The sequence below is a fragment of the Bos grunniens genome, chromosome 18, assembly GCF_055505025.1.
Source record: "Bos grunniens cultivar Pamir isolate PY7600 chromosome 18, Bosgru_T2T1.0, whole genome shotgun sequence".
NCBI classification, from domain to species: domain Eukaryota; kingdom Metazoa; phylum Chordata; class Mammalia; order Artiodactyla; family Bovidae; genus Bos; species Bos grunniens.
In genome coordinates, this window is record NC_141182.1 from 54,484,331 (window position 1) to 54,508,229 (window position 23,899).

Below are 23,899 nucleotides of genomic sequence, written 5' to 3' on the forward strand. Positions count from 1 at the left end.
TTTCTTCATTGTGATGGCATCTCCAGGTCGTACTGCTGATGGCTTGATCTGTGTGGTAAGACTTGTCAGGAAGGGTCTGGCAAGTCTGTACTAAGCACTAAATGTCACTCTGGTTGACTGCATGACTTATCTGCTAAGGTCAGACAGACCCATTGACCAAAAGGTTTGAGGGCAGTAGAGGCATCTTGTATACTAGCTTTTACAGTGGATCCAAACCCCAGAGGAGTGATTATGGGGAGGCAGAAAGCCACCTTACACACCATGGCTGGTTTTTATTTTCACCAGCAGTTTGAGTTTTCATCTTTCAGATCCATTTTGATCTTCAGCAGGGTGTGGAAACTGCCTGGCAGCTAATGGATCTTGGCTCCCTTAGCCTGTAAATTGCGCCATTGTTGTCTTCTTTCTGTTTTCTTTTTCTTTCTGATGTGTGGGGGGGTGGGGAGTTGGTAAAGGAAAAAAAGGAAGACACACACCTCTGTAAGTGTGAAGTTTTATACACTTGGCGCACACACATGTACTAGCTTAAACTTGGTAGAAGTACCTAACAACCATATGAGGATAAGGTGGCACTGCCTTACTCCCAAATATTTTAGTCTGTATTTTCTCAAATAAGGTATTCTCCGTGATCAGAAACCAGCCATCACAGTCAGGAAAAATACATGGATAAGTCACTGCCATCTAAATCCTCAGACCCTGTTTCGGGTTTGCTAGTTATTCCCGTCATGTCCTTAACAGCAAAAGGATCTGGGTCAGAGTCATGGATGATCTAGATTTTCATGACATCTAAAGGTTGCAAGCCGGTTATTTTGTAAAATGTCTCTCAGTTTGGGTTCCTCTGATGTTCCTTGTAATTAGACTCTTGCTACACATCTTTGGCCAAAATAGCACAACATGGATGCTTCTCATTGCATCCTGTGGTCTGGTGCATGGTTTCCATGTGTTGCTTTACTGGTTGTGTTAATTTTGATAATTTGAGTAAAGTTAGTTTCCATACTGATCCTTTGAAAACAATTTTTTTATCCCTGTGTGACTAATAGGTATTTTCTGGAGAAGTATTTTGAAAATATGTAAATACTTCATTCCTTAAAAAACTTTGCTCATTAGTTACTTTTAGGTCTAAAGGATTATAGTTTACTTAAAAGTATTATCTATTATCCTTTACTTTTATCCTCAGATTGCTCCAGATTTGACCTGAATTTAAGCTGAATTGTTACCTCTTGACATGTCCCATCATTTTTGGGGGCACTTTTCCTTGTCTCAGGCTCCTCTCATGTTGCAGCTTTGAAATCAGTCATTTCTCCAAGGAAAAATGTGTCTCTTAGTGGTGATTAGAAACCAGAGTCTGTGTTTGAGATGTGCTCATTGCTGCTAGAGTATCATTGCTTTTAGACGTTTTCAGTGGACACAGCGGGTAAATACTTGTATGTGTACACATACACTTGCATTTACATTTATTTATCTGTCTGTATATATGGAAAATAAGAGTTCACGGCAGTAACTCTCACCACAGGCTTCATTCTAATTCTCTCTGTTTCCATAGTTCTGATTCTCTTCTTTGACAGTGAAGCCTTGCTGCCCAGATTCTCAGCGCATTTTCTTGTTGCATCAAGTCCTTGGATGTGATCGGGCTCCCGCTGCTGTCCTCTGGGGATGCCCTCCTTACCCTGCCCTGCTCTGTCCCCTCCAGTCCAGCCACCAGCCCTCCACACACACTTTCTTTACCTGTCTTCCTTCAGTCCCAGAAAACGGCTTTTGGACTTCATTGTTTAGGAAAGGAAAAGAAAACCATTTTCTTATTCATAATTAGTTGTTTGTATTTTAACATATATCTCTCATGGCATTTTTAAAAGAAAATTTGATGTAGGTTACTAGGTTTCAACTGTATTTCCTTCTGCCATAGGGAGAAGGAATGCTGTTATTTATGGGTATTGTTGTTTGTGTCTGTTTACTAACACAGAGAACATTTCATTGAGTATCTTTAGACACATTTTATTGGTCACTTGTGAAGGAATTTCCGTGGCATAAATACCGCCAGAATTCACCAGAGAGTCAGAATGGACAGAGCTTTGCACTGTCTTCCTGCAGTGAAGGGAGTCCGTGGCATTGATCTCTGTGACCCCGGTGCCCAGGGGAGCTCATAGTAAGTGCTCAGGAAGCATTTGTTGGATTTGAGTTGGCCTCAGCTTCTTTTCGGAGAAGGCAATGGCACCCCACTCCAGTACTCTTGCCTGGAAAATCCCATGGATGGAGGAGCCTGGTGGGCTGCCCGTCTATGGGGTCGCATAGAGTCGGACACGACTGAAGCGACTTAGCAGCAGCAGCTTCTTTTAGTGAACAGGAAACCTAGTAATGGTGATGAGTTACTGCCTGGTGATTTGAAGTCAATGTATTTTATCCTTGGCCTTCCCTTGTGGCTCAGCTGGTAAAGAATCCACCTGCAATGCTGGAGACCTGGGTTCGATCCCTGGGTTGGGAAGATCCCCTGGAGAAGGGAATGGCTACCCACTCCAGTATTCTGGCCTGGAGAATTCCATGGACTGTATTGTCCATGGTGTCACAAAGAGATGGACGTGACTGAGCAACTTTCACTATTTTATCCCTAAGCAATCTTGTCTTTTTTTTTTTTTTTAAACAGAAGGTGGTCTTCTGCTCCGTCAAAGAGGCGCTGGAAGTGGACTGGAGCAGCGATAAAGCAAAGGCAGCTCTGAAGCGCACGACTCCAGATTACTTCCTCCTTCAAGGTGAGCCCTGAAAGCAGTTTCTCGGCACGCGCTTTGTGCTCTCATTTCTGCATGTGAGTCTGCAGAACCCAGAAGGTTCCTTGAGGTTGCCCTGAGCCTAGTTCCCCCTTAGTTGGTTCTAAGTGGTCACTTAGGACAACAGAGTGAATGGAGAGGAGGCCCATCATTGAGCTCTAGTTTCTTTACAATTTCTGTTTTTTTTTAATTATGTGTTGAAATGAACTGCTTTCTGAAATTGAGCCCAAGATAACAGTGTTATAAATCAAGCTCCTGTCATCACTGTTCCTGGTGCTCAAAACCGGCGTTCCTCTCCTGAGAGATTTTCTCCCATCTCTCACCATCATTCAGAGGGCGTTAGGTAGGTGTTGGTTGCCATCTCAGTGTTCTTGTGCTTGGCACTTTATTATTATTATTATTATTTAAAATATCCATGGAATGTGGGATCTTGGGTCCCTGACCAGGGATCGTACCCTTGCCCTCTGCATTGGAAGCACAGAGTCTTAACCACTGGACTCCAGGAAAGTCCCTGTACTTTAATTTTTTAATATTATTTTAAAAACAGTAATCATGAACATCGAGTGCTTACTAGCAAGAGCCAGTGGGAGTTGATGTGTTATCCCTTAGTTCACAGACAAGAGAGCTGAGGCACAGAGAAATTGAGGTTGCTCTTGTTCTCAGGGTGAGCAAGTATGTAAATCATATGGGTTTGTTAGCATAAAAATAATCCGTATCTGTTACAGAAAATACCAGAAAAGCCCCCCAAAAAAGAATCACCTTGACATTTTTGTACTTATGGGGATGTGCTTCTCAACTCCCCCTCCTCACTGGTGGTACATAGACACCCCTCTGTAAACAGCTGTTAATTTGCAGAGGTTTGGGCATAGCCTTGGTGTTTCTAACTGCCAGTTATAAGAGGAGTCAGCTAGTATTTGAGTTTACCATAACCTGGGGATCCTCAGCCAGGGGCAGTCTTGCCCTCCAGGCAAGTGTCTGGAGACATTTTTGGTTGTTATGACTGGTGTTGGGGTGGGGAGAGAGCCCCCAGAGTCAGCAGTGTTGAGGTTGAGAGACCCTGATCTACAACCCTTTTGCAGTTTCCAGAGTACTTTCTTGTCCACCTCCTCATCACATCTCCCTCATGAGATGGACAAGGTAGGAATTATCCCCAGTTTGGTTTCCGGGGCTGAGGAGGCAGAGACCCAGAGAGGCTTGTGTTTTGCCTTGAGAGGACACCGAGTGAAAGTCACTCAGTCGTGTCCAGCTCTGGCCTTGTGGCCTGCAGCCGCCAGGCTCCTCTGTCCATGGCAGTCTCCAGGCAAGAGTGCTGGGGCAGGCTGCCATGCCCTCCTCCAGGGAGCTTCCCAACCCAGGGATCGAACCTGCATCTCTTACATCTCTTCTGCATTGGCAGCTGGGTTCTTTACTACTCGTGTCACCTGGGAAGCCGAAGAGGACACCAGATGCAGATGTAAAAGAGGTGGGACCTGAGCAGCCCGGGTCTTTGAAATCTAATGAATTAAATACTGTATGAGGTACCAGGTAATAAGAGCATGCATGCTCCATTCTCAGTGCCCTGTGAGTGTTAGCTCATTGGATCCTCACCTCATGCACACGAAGCTGCTGCTGTGCGCTCCTCTATACACACAAGGGATAGACTGGTAAAGACACAGGCCCATGGCCATCACTGCCCTCAGGAGCCTGTCACTGAGATGGGGAGGCAGGACTCATGCCCTGGAGACAGGATGGGGGAACGTGTATATTTCATCCAAGTAGATTCTGCTGAGCATCACCATCAGAAGTTATAAGGGGCTGGGGAGTCAACAGGATGTGATGAAGAAGCAGGAGCTTTATATCACTTCGCACATGGCAGGCAGTGGTTCACGGTCATTCAGAACTGGCGCTTTGGAATCAAAACAGACCTGCCTTCCAGTCCTGGCAGGTGGGTGAGGTTGAGCCACAGACTTCAATTCCCAGAGGCGCCCTCAGATTCCCCTCTGACCATGGGGGTGGTGACAGTGCTGGCCTCAGAGGGCTTTTGTGAGGCTTGGATGATACCCGTGCAAGAGGCTTAGCCCAGAGCGAGTCCTAGAGATCTGTCTAATCTAGCCGTGTGCTTGGAGGTCGGAGGTGCTTTCTAGTGTTAGGGTTGACTCAGTTTACCCTTAATTCCATTCTTGAGTAGGTATTATCATAGCAGCAATCCTGTCAGGCTTTAGTTTTTTTGCCCGTAAAAAGCAGTTTGTTTTATAATACACTTCATGTGTTTACTTCCCTCTTCTAAATGGTAACTAATTCTCTTTTTAGTTTCAAAGCTTTGCATTTGGAGATTAAGACTATGTTCATAATTAATAATATACAGTTTCTTTATTATGATAAAAACACGCACCATAAAGTTTATCACCTTAACCATTTTTATGTGTAGTTTTCTTTTTTTTTCTTTTTGGCTGCATTTGGTCTTCGTTGCTGCGTTTTCGCTTTCTCTAGTTGCAGAGAGTGGGGGCTACTCTCCAGTTGCGGTGCGCGGACTTTTTATTGTGGTGGTTTCTCTTGTTGCAGAGCATGGGCTCTAGAATGAGGGCTCAGTAGTTGTGGCTCACAGACTTGGTTGCTCTGCGGCATGTGGAATCTTCCCAGACGAGGAATCAAACCCATGTACCCTGCATCGGCAGGCAGATTCCTAACCACTGGACCATCAGGGAAGTCCATGTGTATAGTTTTGTAACATGCGTGTGTGTGTGTGCCACTGAGTCATGTCCGACTCTTTGCGAACCCATGGACTGTATGTAGCCTGCCAGGCTCCTCTGTCCATGGGATTCTCTAGGCAAGAATACCGGAGTGGATTGCCATTTCCTTCTCCAGAGGATCTTCGCCACCCAGGGATCTAACCCAGGTCTCCTGCATTGCAGGCAGATTCTTTACCATCTGAGCCGTGAGGGAAGTCCATAGTTTTGTAATAGGGAATTTTAAAAAAGGAGGCAGCTCCACACGTCATACCATCTTGGTCAAGGCTGGCAGCCATGTGCTTCCCACTCTTCCCTCCACCCCTGGGGCAGATGTGGCTAAGAAATCATCCTTGTTGACCGGCCACTTCTCCCAGAGCCTCAGAATCCTCTCGACAGCACTGCCTGCAGTCCTCTCTGACTGGGCATACAGATGAGTCCACTTCTAAGCTTATAAGAATAAGGCCTAGAAGGGAAGTGACTCCTCCTCCTCCTGGCTATACAGCACACCAGTGGCAATATCAGGCCTAAAACCCAATTCTCCTGATTTTGTTCTTTTACACCACCGCACGCATCCGCGCCACACACACCCAATTCTCCTGATTTTGTTATTTTCCTTCGCTTTTCTCTCTGTAGCAGATGACGTGTCCTAACTTTTCTTGCGTGTTGTCACCTGCGTATTCCTGATGTTTTGCTTTGTTTTGCCCTCATGGGTCATCCTGTGCCCTGTTTGTTTTTCCAGATATGCTGCACCTGGAACTCTTAGTGTCCTAGCAGTGAGCATAAGGGGCTGGTTAGCTTTCTGGGGGCTTTTCACATGTGATTAACTGCTTGATTAAGGACTGGACTGAGCTTCTGGAAGTGGAGGGCAATGGCTCTCATGATCTCTTTCCCTAGGGGAGTCTGGCCGGCAGGTTAGACTTCTGCCAGAATTCAGCTTGTAAGTGTTAAGCGACTTGCTTTCTTTCACTTGATGGCCTTACGTGCTTCGGAAAAGATCTTGGAGCATACATAGAATGACCTCATTTGTCTTGTTGGCTGCAAAATGTGTTTCTCTGGGTATGCTGTCTTTTGTGACTCGTCTTATCAAATGTAAGTTGTTTTCAGCTTTTCTCAGTCCTTGGAGTTTGTCCCCAAGAGCCTTTCTAGGAATGTGACTGATACACCTGATGATGCCTTAGGAATTCCTGGTGAGGTCAGAGTGCAAGGTCAGAGTACTTGACTGTGATACGTATAGGAGGATACCTTGCAGATAACCCAAATGGAACACTTAGTAGGTGCTCGACAAGTAGTTTATACTTGTGACTAGTCTGCCTGTCTGGTCATTTCTTCCCCCTCCCTGCTGCTGTCCCCAGAGGCCCCTCCTGCCTCCCTGCTCCCCTGGGAGCCATCAGGCTTTCAATCCCAGTGCCACCCGGCTCTGGCTTGTCCCGCACGTGTGGACGGTCCTCACCCCATTCACCATCCAGCCCCCGGTGAGACAGTAGCCCTGCTGTCCGTATGCGTGTGTTTGCCTTGTTGGGGTGTGAGTGTTTTTCCAGTTTACTTCATAAGATAGTGGCCAGACTGCACGTTTCCTGCTGCATTTTCCACTATCTCAAGAGTCAGCCTTACCAACTGTGAGCAAAAGGTCTCATCTTTTTATTATTCTCCCATGGCATGTTGCAAAACATTAAGTGTGAGCTGGTTTCCTGTGGCAAAAAGTTGACTTTGATTTGTTCTTTTTGAGGTTACTGTGAGTTTATCATAACAGGAGTGCTAAAAATAATTGAGTCTTGTATGGAAACAGCATTCACTTACCAGCATGAACAATAACACGCAGGTTTAGCCCAGAGCAGGAAGATATGGACTTCATCTCGAGATGTGAATTACTGAGCAGAGAATCTTTGGCAATCCTAACTTTTCTCAGTCTGTTCTGACGAGTCATGGAAAAGTACTTGGGCTGTCTTTGAACCACAGAATTAATGCTGAAAATAATCTTAGACCATTTTTGGAGCACCTGCCATGCACCAGATCTCGTGCCTGGAGATCGTCACAGGAAGAAGAAGCCTCCTTGCCAATGGAAAAGACAAGCATAGATAATCCTGCTCATGAGGGGAGCTGTAACAGAGGGCTATTGACAAAGCTGTCGTGTTGTGCTGGTCTGTTTTTCAATATGTGTGAATTATTCGACAGTCGAAAGCAAACTGTTCTGAGAGCTCAAGGAACTTGGGGTCTGGGTGTCTTTGGGGAATTGGGAAGGCTTCAGAGAGGAGGAGACACCTGAGCCAGATTTTAAAGAATAGGTATTTGCCAGGTGGTAGAGGGAGGTGAGAGCGTTGTGGGCCAGAGAAGCAGCGCCTGCAGGCGGCCAGCAGGGTGGAGACCGTGGTCCCGCAAGGCTGGAGCTTGGTGCGAGCCAGCCAGACATGAGACTGGGGCCTCACTTTTTTATGTTTTTATTCTTAGAGCCAGTGGTTTCCCCAGAGGATATCAGGCTCCCTCAGGGAACGTTTGAAATACAGATCCCTTGGCTGTAGCTCAGATGTACTGAATCGGAGCAGCTCAGAGTGGCTGGCATCTGCAGTGTTGCACACCTCCCAGGTTTCTAAAGGACCAGTCAGTCGGAGGGAGACCATTGCCCTAGGAGAAGGGGAGCCCTGGCCTGTGTCAAAGCCTCGCTTCACTCATCTGCAGTTTTATTTTAAGACATGTTAAATGCTGTATTTCAGGCGAGGACATGACTGAGGCAGGGCTAAGATGATAACCCCATGTGGCTCTTAAATGTGCTGTTTTGTCTATAGACCCTCATACTAAAAAAATAACTGTAAACAAATATTGAACTCGAGTTAGGTTTGTTTTTTACAGTGGTGTGGGTTAGAAATTCTGAAACTTATTTACTCTTTATTCTAGGATACCATCTCAGCCACCAGGGAAGCCCTGGATGGAGCAAATAGGCAAATATATTGTGGATAATGAGACTTGCATTTTTTTATTGCCAGAAAGGGGAGTTCGTTACTTCCCCTTGTTTTAGTCGCTCAGTCGTGTCAGACTCTTGGTGACCCCATGGACTGTAGCCCTCAGGCTCCTCTGTCCCTGAGATTTTTCAGGCAAGAATACTGGAGTGGGTTTTAATTTCCGTCTCCAGGGGATCTTCCTGACCGAGGGATTGAACCCATGTCCCATGAATTGTCAGGAGGATTTTTTACCATTGAGCCACCTGGGAAACCCTCTCTAGTTCAATTGGAATTGGAGTCATCTGGATGAACTCATGGTTTTTTTATATGTAGGTACAGAAATAGATGCGTGTGTGTCCATGTATTTACATTTTTTATTATTTTTAAAAACATTTATTTATTTAGCTGCTCCGGATCTTAGTTGCGGCATGCAAGATCTTTTTAGTCGTGGGCGGTGGGATCTAGTTCCCTGACCAGAGCTAGAACTCAGGTCCCTTACATTGGGAGTGCAGAGTCTTAGCCACTGGACCACCAGGAAAGTCCTCATGTGTTCACATTTATACATATGTATTTTCCAGCTCTAACCAGTTGAGAGGGCTTTTAGAACTACTAGCCATGAACAGACTTCATGGTTGTTAACATGCTGAGAACCAGGACTCCTTGGAGAAAGGGCTGGTTTTGGGCCTGGGGTAGGAAATTTACAGATGTGCTTGGAACATCCTGCACTGCCCGAAAGTGAGGACGTGTACAGAGAATCACAGTCGTGTCTGCGTGAAGGTCACAGGAGTCAGTTTGAAGGGGCGCCTACTGATCAAATCTGGGAGAATTTGAGGATCAGGTAAATCATGATCGTAGTTGATTACAGCCCATAGAATAAAATAACTCATGAACCTATACTGATAAATATATAAGTAAATGAGGGAGAATAAATAAATGAGGGAGAGGGGAGAGTTTATTTTTTTTTAAACAGAAGAAGAAGAATAAATACAGCAAGAATGAGGAAGATTAAAAGAAATCTGTGTTTGGCCATCATAGTAGTAGTTTTAAGGATCATTGTTTTAAGGATCATTGATGGATGCTAAAAGTAGGCTGTGAAGCAGCATAGATGTCTTCCCAAGATACTTTTTGATTTATTACAGAGAGAGACTAGAGAACCCAGCAGGTTGTCCCTCCACCAAGAGCTCACAGTTAACATTCCAAGAATAGGACAGTAGGTCTCACGCGTCCCACGTGGACGCACTGAGCAGGTAGGAGATAGTGTAAGTAGCGCCGCTCTGCTGAGCCAGCCAGCGGTGGCCTCTGGTTCTCGGCCCAACATGGGTGATCTCAGCCCAATTATGGGGAAACATCAGACACACTTGGACTGAAGAAGATTCTATAAAATAAATGGCCTGTACTCTTCAAAAGTGTCATTAAAGACCCAGGAACTCCATTTCAGATTAAAGAAGGATGAAGAGACAGGGTAACTAAATGGAACACGGACTTCCCAGACTGGATCTGAAAGCAGATATATTTTTTTTTGCTTTTGCTTTCAAAGACATCAGTGAGACTGTCAGTAAAATTTGAAAAAGATCTGTTGAGTACATAGTAATACTCTATCGATGGTTAATTTTCAGTTTTGATAACTTTTGTGGTTCTATGAGAATATTCTTGTTTGGGGGAAATACACAGTGAAGTGGGCTTCCTTGGAACTGGTAGATCAGACCTTGGGCCCGCTGTGGGGGAATTAGAATCTTTTCTAAGGTGGCCGATTGTTCTTGGTTCATAAGTCTAGCCCAGCAAGTTTGGAGTTCATGTCTACTTTCTGCTACCCCTAGAACCTTGATGTCTCCAGATTTGGATTTGGAAGAAAGGCATTTTGGTTCCACTCTGTCGTATAGTTCACCTTATGGCCTCTGTTTTCTCATATAGCGATGGGGGAGACGTTGATAACCTCCTCCCAAAGATCATGTATAGGAGAGCCTTAGAAATCGTTCTGTCTTCTTTTAATGTTAACCTTCTTAGTAAAATACTCGGATGTCTCAGAGAAAACTGCCATTTCATGTGTATTCTTCCAGAACTTTCTAGTATTTTGTGCCTCATTCTTCCTCATCACTGCAGAGATTCTTTGGCAAGGTTTCTTATAATGGACAGTTTTAACTTTTTTATGGTTAGAAAACTTAGTTTCCTTGACTCCTCCTTCCTCAGTTCCCCCTGCCCCCACCACACTCCCAGCCTACCTGTTTTTATGATTTTTAACTGACTTTGTCTCTAGACCTCAGCTTGATTGGGTGATCAGTTCTCTTCAGGAGGAACTTCTTATTTTAGAACCTGTAACCTTTGTACACCAGCCATCGCCAGTAGCTGGGCCCGGCGCTACCCCGCCGGTGTTTTGCTGTCCAGCGATGACAAGAACTGCTGAGGAAGAGACGGCCACAGGGAAATGGGTTCCGATAATGGGGCAGCCTCTGAGTGCTTGTTGATTTGCTGCTGTCATAACCACAGATGTTTAAAAATAATTTGTAGGGAGGGAAGAAGAAAGAAGTGGTGGGTTTTGTTGTGTTTCTTTTTTGTTTGGTTTTTTTTTTCTGGTGCCACTTGTCTTATCAGTGGTACAAAACGCAGACCACAGTCATTCAGAAAGGAAGAAGGCAGTGCCACACAGAGTGGAGAGGTGAGGGGGAGGGCAGAGGTGAGCCGTGAGTGCAGTCCTGGGCTTCACTGCCGTCAGCGGGTAGAGACTCTTGCTGGAGAACCAGCTCTGTTAGGCTTGTGCTCCATTCCTCAACCTGAAAAAGAGGCACATAACCTGGAGTCTGCCACTGGGGTCACAGGGATTAACAAATGCGGGCCAGGCACATCTTGTGCATTCATAATTTTTTTTACTTTTTAATTTTTATTGGCGTATAATTGATTTACAATGTTGTGTTAGTTCCAGGTGTACAACCCAAGTGACTCAGATATACATATACATGTGTTCATTCTTTTTCAGATTCTTTACTGATAGAGATTCTTACAGAATATTGAGTAGAGCCCCTGTGCTATACAGTAGGTCCTTGTTGATTAACCAACAAGGCACTCTCATGAGAGCAGATCTTACTATGACCATCTCATTTTCACAGACGGAAATAGAGTCTGAAAGAAGCTTAAGTCATTTGTCCAGGGTCACCAAACCTAGTAAGTGTTTAAGCATCCCCCAATAAATACCACGTCCCTCAAAGCGCTCAGTCAGACTTCAGCTATTCACCTTACTAATTAATACTTATGGCATTATGTCCATTTTTTAAAGTCTGAACATCACAAGAACCCGTGACGTTTTCTTGTTCCACTTCTGCAGATGGGAAACTGAGGCCCACCGTGGCCAGATTGAAATAATGGGCAACATTGTCAGCAACCTGCCTTGTCTTCTCTGCAGGCCCGTGTCTCCCCCACCCCCGTTGTTAGCTTGTGTTTGAGCTGCTCTCGGGCCCCAGCCCAGCTGCGATTCTGGTTGAAAGCCTCACATCTCTTCCCTGACTGTCAGACAACAGTCACGGGAATGTCCTGTGCCATCTTCCCTGGGTAAGAGCGGTTGGTGGAGAGCAGCAGATGCCCAGAGTCAAGGTCATGTGCCACTCAAGTGCTGGGCTGGAGAAAAGCCCCTGTCTCCCTGCTGCTTGTGACCAGGCAGGGGAGTGTGAATGGAGAGGGTTCTGTCAGAACAGCTCTGTGAGCCGAGGGTGCGGCTGGCCACGCTGGGAGACGGGGCCAAGCACTCGGGGTCCAGGGAGCTCCACACTTGGCCTCTATATAACCTGCCTCAGCATTTCAGAATGTTTATGTCCCCTTCTTTTTGTAAGTTACAGACTTCTCAGACTGCTCCATTGTAAAGATGAGAGTCAAGCTCAGGAATCATTAGACCGTTGTTTTGTGGGGTTTTTTTTTTTTTTTAAAAAAGAAGAGAAATGGGGGACTTCCCTGGTGGTTGGGATTCATGCTTCCACTGCAGGGGTCACGGGTTTGATCCCTGGCTGGGAATGCTGCAGAGCACAACTGGGGGAAAAAATTGTTTTTAATTTTTGTTTTAAAATAATAATTGTTTTTTGTTGTTGTTGTCTTTTAAGGAGAAATAGAATATTTGGCCAGATGGAGTCTGAATGGGTGGTTTGCATTACTCTAAACTGATGGATTCTGGGATGGGAAACTAAGTTCATTTGAAGTGGTTTTCTTTTTTCTTTTCTTTCTTTTTTTTTTTTAATTTTATTTTATTTTTAAACTTTACAATATTGTATTAGTTTTGCCAAATATCAAAATGAATCCGCCACAGGTATACCTGTGTTCCCCATCCTGAACCCTCCTCCCTCCTCCCTCCCCATACCCTCCCTCTGGGTCGTCCCAGTACACTTTCTTTTCTTTTTTTAAACCAGTCTGTATTCTCTCTTCTCTCTGCTTCCAGGGAGGCAGTACAACATAGAGGTTAGAGGTGTAGTGATTTTGGAATCTATCAGAAGCCCAAGCCTTAGTTTCCCACGTTGGACAGGAGGATGGTCACAGTTGTACCCACCTCATTCTGTTTTTATTTTTTATTTTTATTTTTTTTTTTATTCATTACTATTTATTAGATGCATGTGAGGGAATCAGGTCCTTTCAAGTATCTTATCAGCACAGACCAGTTTCTGGTCTAAATTACCACAAGTATGGCATGAAATAAGAAGTTACTGAACTATTAATTCATATCCTTCAAATTTTTGTCCTTCTGGGACCATATATACTTCCTTAAGAATAGTTTATTCTCTTTCAACATAAGATGTTTCCAAAAAAGAGATTAAAATAATCTATTATCCCCTAAGGAAAAAGAAAAACTGGTGATTGTCTTTGGCTGCTGCTGCTGCTACTGCTGCTAAGTCGCTTCAGTCGTGTCTGACTCTGTGCGACCCCATAGACGGCAGCCCATCAGGCTCCTCCGTCCCTGGGATTCTCCAGGCAAGAACACTGGGGTGGGTTGCCATTTCCTTCTCTAATGCATGAAAGTGAAAAGTGAAAGTGAAGTTGCTCAGTCATATCCGACTCTTAGCGACCCCACGGACAGCAGCCCACCAGGCTCCTCCGTCCATGGGATTTTCCAGGCAAGAGTACTGGAGTGGGATGCCATTGCCTTCTCCATCATTCTGTTTTTATTAGAAGAGCTCGTTCTGAGTATAGGCTATTACCTGCCCCTGTTTTAAAAACCTAAATGTTAAGGAAACAAACATGTGACCAAAAACTGCTTAAACATAATTTTGATAGCTGAATAATACTCCATTTGGTCAATCTGTCATATTTTATATGCGTGCTTAGTCGCTCAGTCATGTCCAACTCTTTGTGATCCTATGGGCCGTAGCCCACCAGGCTCCTCTGACCATGGGATTCTCCAGGCAAGAATACTAGAGTGGGTTGCCATTTCCTACTCCAATCATATTTTATGTAATCATCCTATTATTGGATGTGAGATTGTTTCCAGATTGTGGCATAAATAACGGCGGCAACCATTTGCACATAATTAAATCACTGGCCACAGGGCCTGACCTTTTATAAAGCCGCTCAGTACTGCACCTTTGCACGGCTGGGTGAGCCAGTCTCTCCACTGCATGCTCAGGTTGAGTAATCTGGGTCTTTCATTTGGTAGGCAAAACCCAGCAGGTCATTTCTGAGAAGCAGGACTCCCCTTCTCCCATCAACAACTTTCATCCAGCTGCCTCAGGTTTTCTTCAGAAGACAGCAAGCTGTAAATAACCAGACAGCTTTCTTTCTCTCTCTGCTGAACTGAGATGGAATGTGGTCAGAGACTAGCTTTCATTGGCGAGATGAAAGGATGGCCAGGACTTGGTGCTCAGCAGGGGTGTTTCAGAAAAAGTCTTCAGGGCAGGCCAATCTGGGGGTGAAGTTCTCTGGAGAAAGAGGTCAAAGGCCCGGGCGGCCGTGGTGACAGACAGGGGCTTATGTGCGTGCCCTCTGTGGACTGTGATCTCCGCCTTTTGGGTCCCAGCACGGCTCAGCATATGGGGTGGAGGTGGTGTGCAGGTGCTCAGGAAATGTTTGTGGACAAGAAAATGAATGAAGGAATATGTGCATGCACATACTTTCAAGTTTCTGGGTTAAAGAGGAACACTAAGAAAGGTAAATGAAGCGGGTAGTGGGGTGGAGCTGAGCTGAGCAGATGACGAGATGCCACCAGATGCCTTGAAAGGTGAGAGAGGCTGAGAGCCAGTAGGCCCTCATGGGGGTTCCCGGAGACCGTGCCTCTGCTTCCTCCAGCCCAGCCCCTTCCCTCCTTTGAGCTCCACGCCTGTGGACCGGCTCTTCTGCATCTTTGGCCCTCAAATGTGGCCTTGAAAGGCAGGCTTCTATCTTGTTTCCCTCTTGAGGCAGATGTGGTACACTGTGTGTCTTTTTTTTTTTTTCCTTTTTTTCTCTGGCTGAACATTCCTTGGTAAGAAACAGAACCATCCTGGGTATCTTGCGGTCTCCATTCAGTTCAGTCAGCACAGGAACAGGCTGGTTAGATCTGTGGGGGCCTCTGCCACCTTGTTGTGAGCCTTCTCGCCCTGTGACTCCTTTCCTTCCTTCTCCAAGCACCGACACTTGCTCAGTGTGTGCAGTGGGGGCCCGCCCCGTGCTGGGCACTCAGTAGGTAATGGTGAATGTGACAGATGTATGTCTGCCCCGCAGAGCCCCAGAGGCTGGTGAGGAGACGGGTCCATCTTCGTACAGGTGAGCCGACACTTTGACTATGAAGTTTCAAATTGTGATCGAGACCATGAAGGCCAAGAGCAAGGTGCGGAGAGTTACTGGAGTATGCACGATTTAGAGCCAAAGCACGGTCGCCTGCTGAGCTCACTGTTGAGTTGGTGGTGGTCTCAGTCATGTGAGGAGTCACAGCATAGGCCAGTGTGTCAGCCTCTCTGAGGGCCATGTAGGTGGGTTTATGGAGGTCGGACAGTTCCGGAGTAGCACCATGGACCCGACGCTCCCCTGGCACCGGCCAAGGTGCCTGGCCTGTATTCATTCTGTTCATCCTTAAACCGCATGAGTTCAGTGCTGTGATGCTTCCCATTTTATGGAGGAGGCTTAGGGATGTTGTCAGGGTCCAGTGTTACAGTGATTTAGATCAGGGGTCAGAGCTATCTGCTGGTTCCAGGCTGCCCAGGCCCGGGGAAGGGCTCTGCACAGAGAGGGCACAGTGGTCCCTGATGAGCAGCACGGGCAAGTTCCAAGGGCAGGAGGTGGCAAGGGTCAGCGTTCAGGTCTGGAGGACCTGCCGAAATGTGGTGGTTGTGCCTGGTGGGCAGGGGGTGTCCGGCTGCTCGGGGAGACTGCCCTCTCCTCCCCGTCGTGCTCGCTCAGCTCCTCCTCTCGTGCTGCCTCTCGTTACCGTGCGTTGTGATGTGTGTCGCCCTCACACATACTCGGAACGGCAGAGCGTGCAGCTTGCTCTGTTGCACTCGGGCCCCGGCACAGAGGCTGTGCTCGCTGTGTGTTTATTGAATGAACAGTTGACTAAAGAGGAGACCTGGTGTCTTGCCTTAGGAAATGGGCTGCTGGCTAAGAGGATAACTCGCCTTTTCATTTTCTTGGAGATGTATGTCACCCAGGAGTGGATCCGATTTCCAGGCCATTCCCAGAGATAATGAGTCTCTTGAGTGAGCCAGTTTGGGGAGAATGTTGGGAAGCACCAGTGGTGTGAGGCAGGGGTGTCTGGTATAGAACAGTTCTAGGCACCAGCCAGGCAGTTTTACAGAGATTTGGCTTTTTTCCTTTAGATGAATTCTTTTGGGGAACAGCAATTGGGTTGGAGCTAGTTTGCAACGTTGACTTCATTTTTTTTCCTACAAAAATAATGGAGTTTTTGAATGGCCTTAGTGATTATGCTAAATATAATTGTCCCATTTAAATGCAATGAAAGTTTTCAGAAAGAAATAGAATAATTAATAATATAGCTTCCCAGATTCCTATTATAACACTAATCTAGTAGTCTGATTCAGATTAAATTTGAATTTGGGTTAATTTCTCTTTGCAAAAGTAGTAGTTTATCCACATGTACAGTTTTTCTTCTAATCCAGGAAAAGGTGCTTAGTGTCTCCCTTTCAGAGTTTGTCTCCTCCGTTGCATGGGCGAGTCCTGAACTCTAGCAGAGACCCCAGTCTGTCCTCAGTAGCAGTGAATGTCACCCCCCACCTCCGGACTTCAGCAGCCTGAGTTAATTAAAAGGTTCAGAGGAAGTTAATCAAGTTTGGAACTCTGATTTTGTGCAGTGTTTTGATATGTTTCGATGAGTCATCTTTTGGCATCCCTAACAGTATTTGATCTTCACAGAATAGTTTCATAATCTGGAAACTGGCTGGGAGGTGCTCTCCAGAAATGCAGAGTCAACAGTGATGTGTGTATGTCTGGCCATTTGGGAGGGCAGATGACAGAACAAAGAGGAGACTTTAATAAGCAAGAACCCGTCAGGGGCTCCGGTCAGTTCTGAGGCTGCTGCCCGTCTAGAACACTGGGCTTCTTCCCGCCCCCTCCAGCCCTGCTCACTGGAGTGCTGACATTAAAGGAAGAAAAAAAAAAAAAGAGTACAGAATACAGCCTCTGTTTGCTTTGCTGCAAATAAGTGGCTGGAGTGACTGGCCCCCGTCCCGGAGGCCCTGCGCGAACTTCAGATGTGGTCAGTGAGGCCTCTAGACGGTGCCAGGCTGCCGGCCCACGTCCAGGCGGCCCGCACCAGGAACAGGCAAGGGGCCCAGAGAAACAGCGGGGCCAGCTGCTGGCGGCCTCTGCTCGTCCTCTGAGCGCCGCCTTCTTTTTTTCCGAGATGAAACCGGTCTTACCCTCTGAAGATGGATGGGCCAGGGCTCGTATGGCCCCTGCCTCCTCTTCTCACCCGAAGAGCTAGGAACTTAAAATGAATGGACCAGTTGAGAGAGAGCAGGGCCCGTCTGGAAAATGCATCTCACCAAAATGTGGTCGAGCAGGAGTTCTCTTAAGGTGGCGGGCAAAGAGCCAGACCACCTGGGGTCCTTGGGCTGCATTCCTCATGGTCCTGGATTTCTGCTGCGTCAGTTAGGGTTCAGAAGCAGAGATTCTGAGTGCCAGCATTGGCAGTTCTGTGACACTCCTCATTGGCAGTCCCATGGAAAAAACTGTTCAGTCTCTGGACTTCAGTTTCTTCACCTGTGAAGGGGGGAAGCGAGCGTATCAGGACCTCCCTCCCTCCCTTGGTTATTGTGGACATAAAAGGTTTAGAAAGGTGCCTGGCATGGAGTAGGCACTGTTTGTTTTGGAGTTGTTACAATAGTCTGAGTTTGCTTCAAGAGCTGTGTTCCATAACCAGAAGGTGAAAAGTTTTGCGGCGAGGGCTTAAAAAATGAGCCTCTCTGGTGTCCCTTGTGACAGTTCGTGCTTCTGCCCCAGTGACACAGAAGAGGCAGGGCCCCAGCTGCAGTCCTGCAGCCTCATTCGCTTCCCACCTGCTTCTCCCTGGCCCTTGGACTGTGCATTACAAGCATCTGCTCAGGCAACACTGACGTGCACACTGGGTCTGTCTTCTCCAGAGTGATGGACAGGATGAGGGCTGACATTTGATACCGTCCGCTTAGAATGTCCTCTTGACTGGACCGGAGATTTCCAGGTTCATTTGTCTTCACAGGACCTTGTTGGCAAAGAGGCTCGGTCTCAGCGATTCCTCACCACTTCCACAGCCTTTCCTCCACCCTGTCCCCACACACTCGCCTGAAGGCACTTGTTTAGTCCAGATCAGAATCCCAGCGACACATCTGCAGAGGTAGAAGTTGAACTTAGGTAATGGCATGTCCGTGTTAGCCAGCATCCGGATGGACATTGGCTTTGAGTTGGCTGCCAAATGGTCGGGCCGAATCAAGGGTTGTAGAAGCTGTATTCTTGGAAGAGAGAGGAGAGTAACATTCCCAGACTGCAAACAGTATCCGAAGCAGGTGTTCTGGAACCTTCTAAAGAAAAGAGGACAAGCCCTCTGATGTGCAGAGCCCTGTCCAGGGCGTGTGACTAGCAGTCTTTCTCTGATACTGGCACTGAGAAAAGCATAGCCCAGCAGCAGTTTGCATCTTCTTTAACCCGGACCTCCGCTGTGTGGGGTCTTCTGAGAACTCTGTATAACTGTTTATGAACTTCTCTCAGGCTGCAGTGGAGCTGTCTGTCCTGGCCTTTAATATCCTGTCCTCCCCCATCACCTTCAGGCTGCAGAGACCTTGCTCACCACTGGACTCTGGCACCTAAGTCCACCGGGCACACCTAGGTCAGCCCTGCTCACTCATGCTGGCGAATGAATGAATTCTTACTACTTCTTGGAGAGCTGTTCTCCACTGGGCTGCTCATCACAAAAACTGTGTGTGAGTCTGAAGAAAACAAAGAGAAGGTTGATGATTCCCTAGTCTGAGGTTAGATCCAAACATTTGCATTTTTAAAGAGCCCCACGACAATTGCCCATTCACCTTTAACTTTTCCCTTTCACCTTTAACTTTTAGAGGAGAGCTCCTTGTACTGAGAGGGAGGGAGTATGATTTGGGGGATGAGTTCACTTTTTCAGTGAACTCGTCAGCAAACACTGATGAGACTTAGTGGAAGCACTTGGTGAACTGTGAGTGTGAAGGGCCCTCCCAGGGCCCCCCAGGATCTACTATCTCTCCCTTTGCTCCAAAACAGCCTGTGTGCTGTGGGAGGAGCACTGCCTGGAGAGGAGGCTCTGCCTGCCTTGGAGAGCATGGTGGGGACAAGAGTGCCCCCCAGCCCGCCTGCAGTAACATCTGGACGAGGCAGTGGAAGGGGCTCATGTTTTGATCGGTCTTCTGTTCATGCCTGTGTCTTTTCATTTGGCTTACAAGTTCAAGTCTTGTTCAGGGCTCGTTCCACGGTAGCTCTGATTTGCTGCCATCATCTGAACACTTCCTCTAGTTCACATCCAAAATGAAACATCCCTTTCTGGAGGTTGACGTAGCAGTTGTATTAAGTATGGGAGGGTTTGTTTGTAACGATCCGCCTGTCTGATGTGTCCGAGCCCTTGGCTGGCCTCTTCTGGCTGGAAGCAGTTCATCCTTTGAACTTGTGCCTAGCATGCGTGCCTCCTCCACCTGACGTCTCTCCTGGGTCAGAACAGGGCCTTTTCCCTGCGCTAAAAGCTTCTTGGACCTTTCTTCCCAAACCCACACAGACTTCACTCATGGTGCTGACGCAGGGAAGCTTTGCTTAACAGACCCTATAGAGGATGTCAGACTCTGTTGTACTGTCATGGCTCTCGTCACAGGAATTTTAGTCATTTTTGTCATTATTTGATTACCTTTCTGACTATGTTTGTTGAATAAATGAAAAGTGTTAACCTTTCACTTGGCCCACATTTTAATTAATGTACTTCCTGTAGAATGAAAAAAATTTGTTTTATTATCAACATTTGTAAGTATTTATTACGAAAAAAATTATTGAAGTACTGTTGATTTAGTGTTGTGTTAATTTCTGCTCTACAGCAAAGTTGATTCACATATACAGACATTCTTTTCCACTGTGCTTTATCACAGGTTATTGAATATAGTTCCCTGAGCTATACCTTAGGATCTTGTTGTTATTCCGTTCTATATATAATAACTTACATCTGCTAATCCCAAACTCTCAATCCGTCCTTCCCCTTTAGCAGCCACGAGTCTGTTTCCTGGGTCTGTGAGCCTGTTACTATTTCGTAGATAAGTTCATTTGTGTCGCATTTTAGATCCCACGTATAAGTGATATGTGGTTTTTGTCTTTCTCTTTTTGACGTACTTCACTTGGTATGATAATCTCTGGGTCCATCCCTCTTGCTGCACATGGCTTTATTTCATTCTGTTTTGTGGCTGAATCAATATTCCATTGTGTATACACACCACAGCCTCTTTATCCGTTCATCTGTCGATGGACATTTAGGTTGTTTCCATGTCTTGGTTATTGTGAATAGTGCTGCTTTGAATATGGGGCTGCATGTGTCTTTTTGAATTGCAGTTTTGTCTAGATACATGCCCAGGAGTGGATTGCTGGATCATATGGCAACTCTTTTTTTTTTTTTTTTGAGGAACCTCCATACTGTTTGCCATAGTGGCTGCACCAGTTTACATTCCCACCAGCAATGTAGGAGGGTTCCCTCTTCTCTGTAGCCTCTCCAGCATTTATTATTTGCGGATTATTTTTTTTAATTGAGGGCCATTCTGACCAGTGTGGGGTGGTACCTACCTCTTTGTAGTTTTGATTTGCATTTCTCTGTTGGTTAGTGACATTGAGCGTCTTTTCATGAGCCTGACAGCCACATGTATGTCTTCTTTGGAGAGATGTTCATTCAGGTCTTCTGCCCATTTGAGTTCTATGAGCTCTTTGTATGTTTTGGAAATTAAGACCTTTTTTGATCACATCATTTTCTTTTCAGTTGTGAAAAGACTTGGTTTTTTAACCTGACTTCTTCCTTTCCCAGTGCTCCTGAAGTTTCGCACAGATAAAGGAAGAGATCCTAGTTCTGATACCTTTGGGGAAGATTCTGAGTTGTTGCTCCAGATACGGAATGATGTGCTTGACGCCCTGGGTGTCAATCCTGATCTGCTTCCTGAAGACTTTGTCAGGTTGGTCTGACTATTTATCACAGTTGAGTTTAGATTGATAAATGTCTGTGTTTAGCATTTGCCTTAATTTGGAGAGATGCTTTATTAAGACTGAAAAGCCCTGAGGAGAGAGCCTCCTTTGCCACATTCTGCCACACACACACCCACACCCACACCCACCTCGCAGCCGTCCGCCCCTCTGTTGGTATAACAACAGTATATGAAAAATGGAGGTGACCTTGTATGTGTTCAGATATAACTGCAGGGTCAAGGGAGTGGCGGGTCAGAAGGATGGGTTTATCATTTGGTAGATACTGCCCTTGCCCTCCGCTGATGACCCATCAGTTTATACCCTCGGCTGCAATGGCATCCTTGTTCCCAGCATCTTCACCCCTGGGCACTTCGATGTTTTCAGCCTCAGGGACCAGTCCTTTGTTCTTATACACAGTCAGGTTTTGGGTTTGTTGGTCTCTCCAAAGGGAGACTAAGTTAGGAATCCCTCCCAGACAGTTTTGGGATCATCTGCTTACTTCCACTCTCTCTCCGCATCTTTGAGGGACTCTGTAAGCTGCCTTGCTGTGCCCCGCTTGTAGCTGCAATAATGATGGCTAGAATCTACTGAGCAGCTATTACAGTACCAGGCACTGTGGTAGCTGCTTTGTGTATGTGCCCTGTCTTGACAAGACCCCATTTTATAGGAGAGGGGAAGCTGAGTTAGAGCTCAGAGAAGCCCAGTCACTAGCCTGAGGTTACACAGATGATAATGGAAGCACGGTGTAGTGAAGGCTTTCAGTGCTTTACCAGTGCAGCCATATGGCTGTTAAAGTCCTTGAAGGGTGTGTTATTATTTCCCCGTGAGTTAACTGAGGCTCCGAAAGATACAGTCACGTGTCCAAGGTTTTAGTAAGTAGCTGACCAAGATTTGCCCACACCACTGATCCCTGGGGACAGCCTAGTACCTTGGTTCCTATTCAGCAAGAAAGTGAATGGTGGTCCCACCCTTCCCTAGTCTTTTCCTTGTGTACTCATGTCTGGGGACCTCACTTAGACACTGACAAGCCTCAGCCAGTTTAAGACCAGCAGTGGGGCTTTGAATCGCCTGCTGAGCCCTCAGCCAGAAAGAGGCACCTGGATACCAGGCACTCTTGTAAGTTGGCACCGGGAGGGAGTTCAGGGGCTAATGACACCACCGCCTGGGATGGGGTCCCTGTCCCGGGGGACGGCCCACGGAGAACAGGTTCCCACAGGTGTCCGGCTTCAGTAGTCCCATCCGGGCCAGTGAGCACACCTAGTGCCAGTGCCAGGCCATGAGTGTGCAGCCGAGTGACCGATTTGGGCATTGAGAGTGATGAATGGCCTGCTTAGGCATCACCAGCCAGTGGCAGAGCCCCCACTTCCCAGAAGGAGAGAGCCACAGCCTCACTGCTCACAGCCTGTCTCGCTGCTGGCTGGTTTCCTCTCCACAGAGTGTTGTATTCCCCCCACCCTCCCAGTCCTCTTTGCAGAAACAGCTCTCCCGTGTCTATGCCCTCATGTCTATGCCGTCCCGTGCTCAGGCACTCCCTCTCTATTGCCCTTTAAGTGAGAGGTGTTTGATGGCCTCTTAACAGCCGGCCATGGCCAGTGCAGATAAGGCTGGGGGAGATGCGCTGGGGATGTGGCGGGGAATCGAGCTGCCGTCTGGCAGCTGAGCTGCCTGCACAAATTGCCCACTGCCAGCTCCAAGCAGGGTGCGCTCACTTGAGGAGGGAAAGCTGTGCCCAAGTCTCCATTTCCCTCATCTGTCTGTGATCTGCTTGTCCCGTCCTTCATGTTATTTATTCTCTTCAGAGAGCTCAGTTGCTTTTCTGATTATGAAGGTAACAGATGCCCATTGCCAAAAAATAGAAAAGGGAAGAAAAGGATCTCCCATAGCTCCTCCCAGTGAGAAGTCACCAGTGCTGGCTTGGGGTTTAATTTGGGGGTTTAGCCTCTCAGACATCTGTGTGTGTATTTACTCATGTGTCTTCTCTTTTTAAATACCAAAATGATCACACTTTTCATACCACAGCCTTCCTTTTCCAGCATCTCATGGATCTGTTTGTGTCACAAGTAAAGACCTGTAACCTCGCTTGTACTGCCGCATGTGTCATTGTCTACTGAATGGTTTTCATTTAACCGTTACCTGCTTGGTGGGTACTTCAGTTATTTGTAGTTTTTCACTGTTATAAACATCTATGACAAACATTCATAATGTATATATGTAATATAACTTGTGCTGTTAAATTTTTGCATTATGGTAAAATGCACACATCATAAATTCTAACACTTTAGCCATTCTTAAATGGACAGATCAGTGGCGTGAAGTCCGTTCGCACTCTTGTCGCCTGTCACTGATACCCGTCTCCAGAACTTGGTCCTCATCCCAAAGTGAACCTCTGTCCCCACTGAACACTGACTTCCCATTGTGTGTCCCCAGCCCCTTGCAGCCTCTTTCTTTCTTGATGAATTTGACCGTTGTGGGCATCTTGTTTAAGTGGAATTGGAATGTAGTATATGTCCTTTGGTGAACTTACTGGTCCTTAAGTTTCAGAGATAATAGACATATTATGGAAAAAAACAGATAGTATGGAATGAATCCAAAGATGGAGATGAGGGGAGGTGGGAGGCACAGAGGGTGGGATATAACATAGGCTCGAGGATGCACTGTGTAACACACGGAGTATTAGCCAGTATTTTTAATAACTGTAAATGGAAAATGACCTTTAAAACTGTATAAAAAATTTTTAAAATAGGGACTTCCCTGGTGGTTCAGTGATTAAGATTCTGCACTTCACCACTTCTGGGGGTGCAGGGTCAGTGCCTGGTCAGGAAACACAGGATCCCACATGCTGGGTGGTGTGGTCAAAATTTTTTTGTTTTTAAAATAATTTTAAAAGAAATTTAAAATT

At 46.4% G+C, this 23,899-nt stretch overlaps 1 protein-coding gene across 6 annotated transcripts in view; it reads left to right on the plus strand.

The window, feature by feature from the left end:
• The window catches only part of SAE1 (SUMO1 activating enzyme subunit 1), a 62,795-nt gene that overhangs the window by 31,983 nt on the left and 6,913 nt on the right, over nt 1-23,899 (plus strand). For 2 of the 6 annotated variants that reach the window (XM_086353300.1, XM_086353302.1), the window contains 3 exons: nt 2,636-2,741; nt 4,153-4,218; nt 20,846-20,990. In XM_086353300.1, the coding sequence (XP_086209426.1) occupies nt 2,636-2,741; nt 4,153-4,218; nt 20,846-20,990 (317 nt within the window). The remainder of the gene's footprint in view (nt 1-2,635; nt 2,742-4,152; nt 4,219-20,845; nt 20,991-23,899) is intronic. The other 4 variants (XM_086353301.1, XM_086353304.1, XM_086353303.1 and 1 more) reach the window with 2 other exon arrangements.